Below are 9,958 nucleotides of genomic sequence, written 5' to 3'. Positions count from 1 at the left end.
CTAATTATTAACTACTATGCGCTAACTTCTAACTACCAAAACCCACAATTGAAATACTAATCCGTATGAAATACCACTTCTAAAGATTAATATCTTAGCTATTATATATTAACGCTAACTTTATATATAAAAGAGGGGTTTTCTACCTCCTTGCAAAACAAATGGACTATAACAAGAATTAGCTAAACAGGGATAAAACTACACTACCTCTTTTCTACAATATATATTAAATTCAGATCATTTTTCATGCATATTCACATGCTATACAAAGGAATTATAGTAAGAATTAGCAAGATAGAAGTAAGACTACACCACCTCTTTTGTACAATATATGTTAAATTCAGATAATTTTTCATGCATATTCACATGCTACACAAAGAAATTATAATAAGAATTAACTAAACAAGGGTAAGACTACTCTACCTCTTTTCTACAATAAATATTAAATTTAGATAAATTTTCATGCATATACACACACATGTAGCATGCAATGCACAAGACTTAAACTTTAAGTTTAAACTTAAACTTGGTAGGGTGAAACTCACATGAGTTTCAATGCCTTCTTCCATGCTTTCAAGGACAAAAATTAAATTCTCATGTGAGTCTCTCTCTACTTCAAATTTTTAAATGTTTAATAATTTAGATTGTTCTTAATTATTGAATTGAAGTTTCACTTAAACATTATTTCATTTATTGTTTCAAATAGTTTTTAATTATTAAATTCAAGAATTTTCCATTTAAATATATGTGATTAATTGAGCCTTAAAGTTCAATGTATTATTAAAAAATTATTTTATATATATATATATATATATATATATATTAGGTACCTCTACCATCTTCCATTCAATTTTATATAAATATAAATATATATATATATGTGCATATTATATATGATACCTTAGTTTCACACAACATGCATTTATTATGTAACTTAAAAGTAAAATATTCATTTATTTTTATTATTTATTTTAAGTAAATTAATAAAAAAAAAATTTCTAGACAAGGATAAGACTACGCCACCTCTTTTCTACAATATATGTTAAATTCAAATCATTTTTCATAGATATCCACACGCCACACGAAGGAATTATAATAAGAATTAGCTAGATAGAGGTAAGACTACACCACATTTTTTCTACAATATATGTTAAATTCAGATAATTTTTCATACATATTTACACGCTGCACAAATGAACTATAATAAGAATTACCTAGACAGGGGTAAGACTACTCCACTTATTTTCTACAATAAATGTTAAATTTAGATCATTTTTCATGCATATACACACATGTAGCATGCAACGCACAAGACCTAAACTTGGTAGGGTGAAACTCACTCGAGTTTCAATGCCTTCTTCCATGTTTTCAAGGGCAAAAATTAAATTCTCATGTGAGTCTCTCTCTACTTCAAATTTTTAAATGTTTAATAGTTTAGATTGTTCTTAATTATTGAATTGAGGTTTCACTTAAACATTATTTCAATTATTGTTTCAGATAGTTTTTAATTATTAAATTCAAGAGTTTCCATTTAAATATATGTGATTAATTGAGCCTTAAAGTTTTTTTTTTTTTAAGAGAGTTTCAACTTATGGCGTTCGATCTTGATGATAGTTTTTTATTATCAAACTAAAACCTCAATCAGTTTTTGGTGTAGACGGGGATTAAACCCCAGATCTCTTATACAACCATTAGAGATTTTACCAGTTGAGCTAACTGAAACCCACGAACCTTAAAGTTCAATGTATTATTGAAAGTCATTTTATATATATATGCATATTATGAAATCTTAGTTTCACACAATATGCATTCATTATGTAACTTAAAAGTAAAATATTCATTTATTTTTATTATTTATTTTAAGTAAATTAATAAAAAAATTATTTACATATAAATTTTGATTAAACCGTGCATCACACGAGCATCATGCTAGTTATATATAAAACTTAAGTTTGTGTATGAGATAGTAAATATATAATACCTGATTAACATAAAATTAGGAGTTGTTAAAATTTCAAAATGTTAATCCTATATAAATTAAAAGTTATGGATTAGTATAATACTGGAAAGGCCGGGTTGCATCAATTGTAACTTAATTAATTCAAGTCAAAGCTAGTATAACTCTTTACCTACATAAATTTTTATATTATTTTAATATATTGAGAATTCAACTTGGAATGGGTTGCATGGATGTAATTCAACAGTTGATTAAAATATTTATTCAATAAAAAATCATGACATAACATTGCACTGAATTATGATTATATATCCTGATTTTAATTTTCCCACCCATACTCTCATTTATTTCGTGCCACAGTATTTTTTGGCAAAGAATCTACTCTTTTGAAGAACTTCCTACAAGTGGTTTAGATTTGAAAGGGTAAAACACTTGATCTTCATTTATTCCACTAACTCTTATTGATAACATCATTTTGTGAAAATTGTATTCAGCATTCTCGGTTTTTATTCCACACGTCATTTTGTGACGTACTCCAGCGTTCCAAGAAACCTACATTTCAACGCAAGAAGGGTTATGAGCGGGTCTTTACACTTACGTACGTGAAAGTGCAAAATGAAAGTGCAATTAATATATAAATTAGTTTACGCTCTAGCAAAATATTGTAATTATTTCTTAAAAAATAAAATTAAGTAATTTGTAAAGACATTTCCACCCCTCTTTCTAACTTAATTTATTATAATAATTATGCAAGTTAGAGATTTTTCCTAGGTGAAAGTTGAGATTTAATTAGTCTTCGAGTAAGCTAGGATTGTTGGTTCCCATAATCTAGCTTGCGAATTAAGTTCTGACTGACTTTAATAATTGCTTGAGCAAGTTTCTAGATCTTCAACATCTTCAAGCAGCTCGTTGCACGTGCTTTTACCTAAATTACATGCACAACAACCCTCGTTGACACTTATGTAGGCACTTGGAATTTATCAATATAAGTTATATATATAACACTAATTAACAACTTGTAACAAATTAAACACAAATGGAATTTGTCAATATAAGTTATATAACTCTAACAACTTGTAACAAAACGTTTAGATTAAGGATCAAGAATCTAACATTGACATTTTATATGTGATAGTGGAAAATAAAAATGATAAGTTGAATATATTACATCACACAAGTGAGAACATTGGCAAGACATTTGAAAAACTATATTTTAATTTGTGTTTTAATTTGATTGAGGCCATGATAAATGAAAACTTGATGCCAACTTTTCCAGAAAAATTACAGGACATTCAGATAATAATTATATAAAAAAAAAAGCTGTTAGTTGTAATAATAAACAGTCCCCAGATAATATTTCTTGCTCATTACATTTTATTTTTATTTTTTAGAGTCATTGATTGCTCTTTCACAACTTGAATATTTTTCTTGGGGGGAAGAAAAAATTGTGAGAACGTGAATAACTGAGTATTCTATTTGGCGAAGAAATGAATAACTGAATATTCAATAAAACGCCCGCGGTTTCGACCTCACTTTCGCACGACTTGACTTTCACCAACGTAAGCGTCGACCAAACCAAACGCCGGCCCCCCAGCTCTCGATAGCTCTCTTTTCTCTCTCCCTCAAAGACTATTTCTATGCCATCTTCTTGGTTTTGTTCTGATGAGAACGTATCAACTTTCTTTCCCTACATAAACTAAAAAACTCTTCACAGTGCTAGATCATTCGTGCTTTAGCTTTATTAATAGACCAAGTCTGGTTTTCTCTCTGAAAAAGACTTCAAGCTAAGCAATGGCTTTGGCTTGGACCAGTACAGCTTCTTCATATTCATTGACTTCCGGATCATACATACTACTGTTATTGTTACTCCTGGGATTGAATTCCGGGATCTGTCACGGGTTGGGGTCATTTGGATTCGACATTCACCACCGGTTCTCCGATCCGGTTAAGCAAATTCTGGGCTTTGAGGGGCTTCCAAAGAAAGGGAGCGTGGAGTACTATGTTGCTATGGCTCACCGAGACAGCATAATCCGGGGCCGTCACCTCGCCGCCAGTAACAACCAGTCACCGGCACCGCTCACTTTCGCCAATGGAAACGACACCTTCTACCTCAACAATTTAGGAAGGTATGATCCTTAAAAGTCACTCCTTTTTCCTTAATTGGAGTTCTTCCTGTTCCTTTGATATATACTAACTTTTTTTTTTCTTCTAAATGGTACTGTTGATATTTCAGTTTGTATTATGCTAATGTTTCTGTGGGGACACCAAGTGTATCATATTTGGTAGCATTAGACACAGGCAGTGATTTGTTCTGGCTACCATGCGGTTGTAACAACACAACTTGCGTGCCCAGCTTAAAGACAACATCTGGACAGGTATGTTATTTATTATATATAACTTATTTGCTTGGACTCATGGATTTCTAAACTTAGAATTATATTTTTACTTCAAGTGCTCCTATATATCTGGAATTATTTATTGTGTTATTATGATATTTTTTTTTCTTCAACAAATTATATATGTATTTATATTTGCATTAGAAAGGATGACAAGCAATGAAGTTAAAACATATAAAACAAATGTAAAGTTAAAAATAAATAACATACATACAGGACAAATAGAAAAATCCAATATTTCTTCATATAAATGTCTAAGATGTCAAGAAATAGAAGTTTAGTGGCATAACTTGCTCTCTTTAAATAGGAGAATCAAATTAAGTTTAAAAATCTTCACTTCCCTATTGTACTATGAAATTTAAAAATTAAAATTAAAATTAAAAAATTAAATTTAAAAAAGAAAAAAAAAAAGTCTAAGGTATTGGCTTTAAATGGAACGGTTTGTTGAGATTTTCAATATTGTGATTAGGCTTCTAAGTTCTAAGGTATTGGCTTTATTAAATCTGGTTAATATTGTTGGTAAAATTTTAAGACATTGTCGTTTTATAATTAGAAAAGCTGATGATTGAGTCAGAAGAGGTTCTAATTAATTGAGGCATGGAGATCAACTTCTCTCCAACATATAACAACCTAAGTTTATTTCCTTATTATTATAGGCGTAAGTTTTTTACTGAAATAATAACGTCCCACTAGAACTTTTCTAACCCGTGAAACTCACACCTTTTCGAATTCAGTCAACCAAATTTTTACCAAAATCAAATTTTCATTTATTCATTTTAATAACAAAATGCAGCAACAATTAATCTTTTTGTCAAGCAGGACGTAAAGTTGAACATCTACAGTCCTAATGCATCATCAACAAGCAAAAAGGTTTCCTGCAACAGCAGTAACTTATGCGATCCAAATCAGTGTCCTTCAACTAATAGTGATTGTGCATATAGTGTTGAGTATCTTTCAAACAACACGTCAACTTCTGGGATCTTGGTAGAGGATGTGTTGCACTTAATTACAGATGATGATCAATTAAAAGCTATTGACATTCCTATCACCCTTGGGTAGGTTATTTTTCATTGCTTTCCTAGCTACCAAAATCTTTGGAAGAAATATTGTTTCAAGTGAACATCATACTAACTGTATATCATAAGCAATATCATTATAATAATAATAAAATATTAAATAATTGTTAGTTAAAATGACAAAATTATGTAAATAGGCATGGTTGATACTTTGGAAAATATCGATCATTTGGATGATAAATTTGGAGTTCAGTATGGATCTTTTCCTCTTCAAATAGGTGCAATCATTTGTGATGGTGTGTTTTATTGCCTCAAGCATATTGAAACACCCAAAGAGAGGGAGGTGTTATAACCCTAATGCCCCACATGGTTTAAATATAAGTTTAACCATGTGTTTATAAGCTCTTGAGTATCCTCCCATTGCATGCTGGTTTTTATGAGTGAGTTTTACCTATGAGTTCCTAATAGTAGATTATGCTTGGGATTTCATTTTCACACTTTAGGGGACTAGTTTTTATTAGTTTTATTAATAATTAATGTCTTAAGTATGGTCATACAAATCTTTTTTAAAAATTACCATAATTTGTGGGCTAGCATTACTTTTTCATTGATAATTTGATAATTGGAGGTGGAGGGATTTTATTCATTGAAGTTGCTTCTTATTAATACCCCATGGTCAAATAATTTCAGCAAATTTTCATTAATTTGTATCCATCAAAAAAAAAAAAAAATCATTCATCTGTGTCTAACCTTGAGATCTAAACCTTTCATTTTGTTTCAGGTGTGGTAAAAATGAGACTGGTATTTTGCTACAGGGATTTGCACCAAATGGTCTACTCGGGCTTGGTCTTGATAGTATATCTGTTCCAAGCACCATAGCAAGAAAAGCGCAAGGTCCAAATTCTTTTTCCATGTGTTTTGGATCTGATGGGATTGGGAGAATAAATTTTGGAGATAATGGCACCTCAGACCAAAAAGAAACATCATTCACCGTTGAGCCCTCATCGTAAGTTGTCACTTCTTAACATTGGAAATGTCAATGGCAAAATTATTTAGTTTAACAAGAAGACTATCTTTGACTTGAACCTCATGCTGCTCGCACTAATTTTTCCCTTGTAAACTCGTTACCAGTCCATCCTATAACATTAGCATCACTCAAATAAATGTTGGAGTGAATGTTTCTAAAATGGAGTTCAGTGCAATTTTTGACTCTGGTACATCGTTTACACAACTAAGGGACCCAATTTATACATTTATTTCTAAAACTGTAAGTAATTTCAATGATAGCTTTTAGTTTTATATATCATTGGAACTTCATCTTATGGCAAATGAATGAATGTGATTTATGTTACTTTGCAGTTCAATTCCCATGTCACAGAAAAGCGACATTCATCCAATTCCCAAATTCCTTTTGAATATTGTTATGACTTGAGGTATTTGGGGAAACCTATTCTTATTTTGTATTGGTTTTCTCTTTTCAACTCTGAACCACTAATTAGCTCCACTTTAATTGTAGTGCAAATCAAACCTCATATATGATCCCTATAATGAATCTGACAATGAAAGGTGGAGAACAATATTATCTCACTAATCCAACAGAAGTGTTCTTTACAAAGGTGTGTTGTCGTACTTATTAGTGCTGAATTTAAGATCTTATTCTTGCCTATGTTATGCTGAAAATTGATGTTGTGATCTCCAGGGTGGATATGTATATTGTCTAGCTCTTCGCAAAAGTACAAATATAAACATCATAGGACGTAAGTATATATTTATCAATGACTATCCTTATTATATACCAGTTTGTCTTACTAAAAGTTTTATTTTCATGTTTTATTTTTCATTTTTCATTTTACATTTGTGCATTCATTCCTTTATAAGGAGATCAGACACTGAGAAAACAATTAAAGTTTGGATACTTTACTTTATTTGCAACTTTATTGATTATGAATTATGAAGTTGATAAAAAGCAATAAAGTATTGGAATTTTCTTTTTCTTTTTCTTTTTCTTTTTTGGGAGAACAATATTAAATAATTTCTAGATTGATGAATGTGATTTCTTGGGGTGGGTAAATTGCAACTTTTTAGTGAATAGGTCAGAACTACATATATATTTCAATCATCTTGTGTCCTATTTTTATTAAAATTTCTAAATCATTACTATATTAACCCTTCTAATTAAGTGATCTCGTCCTTGTTAAACCAACATTTCCACAATATGGCTAAAAAACATTGTGCCAAGAATCTTATTAGCTGTCTCTAACTTAAAAATTATAAAGTTTATACAGTAAGACGTTATCGATGGGAGGTTTAAACAACAAGAAGCTAGTCATGGTTGGCTCCGGTCTATGTTTTAAATCAGACTTTAGCATGTGCAGAAGAAACCGCAAACATGATTTTCATATAATCATTGCACATAGAACAAGCCAATATTGTCAACTTCTATTTTGGGAAAACCAACACCTGGACTTTGATATATGGTCCCTTATATCATTTAGCTATTATGTGTCCTAAAATGTTTAAATTTAGAAATTTCTACTTACAATATGGTTTTATTTATTTTATCCAGAAAACTTCATGACTGGTTATCGCATAGTTTTCAATCGAGATAAGATGATCATAGGTTGGAAGCCATCTAACTGTGAGTTAATTCAACTTTTTCTTTATATTGAATTTCAATATGCGAGTCAATTTTTTCTTTCTCCTATTAAATTCTTTATGACCATAAAGAGACATGGTGCCCGCAGGTTACAATGATTCAAATTCGACCACTTTACCTATCAGCCCATCACACTCTCCTACTGCTTCACCTAGCAGTCCATCAGTCTCTCCTGCTCTTGCTCCCAATCCACAAGCCAAAGCTCCATCTAGTCAGTCACCCAAGTTGAAGGCTTTTACTTGCACAATCATGATGATTTTTGTTTCATTCTTAGCTATTGTTTGATATCTTTTCATTTGGCGAGACTTTCTCGACCCTAGTATCATTATTTGTATTGAATTTAAAAGTTAAACCAAAAAAAATTGGAACCATCAATAGCTTGCTAATTTTCTTGCCATATGAGTCCATTTGGACTAAATGTTTGTAATATCTACAATCATTTTTTTGTATAAATTTTTGAATATGTCAATATATAGTATTGTTCAGTTTTGTTAATTGAGTGTGTTTTTGAAATCAACCTATTTAGCTTTTTACTAATTACTTTTTGTTGAACTAAAACATATTTGTACTTCGAAAAAAATTGAAAAAAAAAATTCTAAAAATCTATAAATAAAGACTAAAAAATAAACAAATAAACTGGAGGCAAACATTTCCAGATCCAGTCCAAACAGGTTTGGCCCAAGAAACACACTTACACCAATGAAGATTTCGAACACCCGTGGTTTTGACCTCATTCTCGTCTACAAGCGTCGACCTCTCACACCCAGCACTCAATAGCTCTCTATTTCTCTCGACGACTATACTATCCCCTATTTTCTTGGTCTTCCTCAAGTGAGAACGTGTCACCTTCCTCTCCCTATTTATGAATTAAGAGAGTATTTGGTACATATACTTAAAAACTGAAAATAAGCATTTGAAAATATATATATATAAATACATTATGAGTGAAAAAATGGATAGAAATACGTGTAATTTATTTAAAAATTAAAAACATGTATCTGAATGGGTATACCAACATGCCTAAATATCTCCAAATTACTCGGTTATTTCATGCCTAAACTTTCGGAGACCAAGTCAGCTTTTCTCTCTGCAAAAAAAAAAAAAAATTATCAAGCTAAGCAATGTCTTGGGCTATGAACAGTACAACTTGTTCATATTCATTGACGTGCGGTGCATACATACTACTGTTTTTTTTACTGTTGGGAATGAGTTCTGGGGGCTGTCACGGGTTGGGTTCATTTGGGTTCGACATTCACCACTGGTTCTCGGATCCGGTTAAGCAAATTCTGGGTTTTGATGGGCTTCCAGAGAAAAGAAGCAGAGTACTATGTTGCTATGGCTCACCTTGCCGCCAGTAACAACCAGTCGCGGCTGCCGCTCACTTTCGCTAATGGAAATGACAAATTCTTCCTCGTCAATTTGAGAAGGTATTAAAGTTGTTTTTTTTTTTTTTTACTAGTAATTTATAAGTAAAAATGTAATTTACTATCTAATAATTTTGCCCAAAAACTATTTTAGTTATTTGAGTTAGAAGTTTGTCAATTCAGTCAAGTAACTTTAAATTTGAAAATAGTCATTTTAATCTGTAACTTTAATCTGTAACTTTTTTTTTATATGATTAATTAGTCCTTTAAGTTGGATATTTTGGGTAGAATTTTTGGACTAAAATGAATCTTTAAAAGACTAAAATGATTTTTGGCAAAGTTGTGACTAAAATGATTGACTTTAAACTTAAAGAAGTAAAAAGATTTTTGGGCAAAGTTACCGAATTAAAATGACAAACTTCGTACTTAAATTACTATAATGATTTTTGAGTATAGTTAGTGGATGTAATTTGTATTTTTACTTATTTTATACTTGTTACTACGTTGTGGAGTCTCTTTGTTAGAATCTAGGAAGTATGGACACTTTTTTTGGAGTACATCCATGCATC

The 9,958-nt window shown here is 30.8% G+C and overlaps 1 protein-coding gene across 1 annotated transcript; it reads left to right on the top strand.

Moving 5' to 3' along the window:
* The first annotated feature begins 3,661 nt into the window (after nucleotides 1-3,661).
* Nucleotides 3,662-8,340, top strand: LOC115950992 (aspartyl protease family protein 1-like). Its single transcript, XM_031068289.1, has 10 exons — nucleotides 3,662-4,083; nucleotides 4,191-4,332; nucleotides 5,173-5,408; nucleotides 6,151-6,375; nucleotides 6,501-6,636; nucleotides 6,729-6,802; nucleotides 6,886-6,985; nucleotides 7,069-7,126; nucleotides 7,936-8,007; nucleotides 8,114-8,340. Exons 1-10 carry the CDS (start codon nucleotides 3,749-3,751, stop codon nucleotides 8,308-8,310), a joined length of 1,575 nt encoding a protein of 524 aa, XP_030924149.1. The 5' UTR covers nucleotides 3,662-3,748; the 3' UTR covers nucleotides 8,311-8,340.
* Nucleotides 8,341-9,958: the final 1,618 nt, after the last annotated feature.

Source organism: Quercus lobata, chromosome 6 (genome assembly GCF_001633185.2).
Source record: "Quercus lobata isolate SW786 chromosome 6, ValleyOak3.0 Primary Assembly, whole genome shotgun sequence".
NCBI lineage: Eukaryota > Viridiplantae > Streptophyta > Magnoliopsida > Fagales > Fagaceae > Quercus > Quercus lobata.
This window is presented reverse-complemented; position numbering and strand designations above follow the sequence as displayed.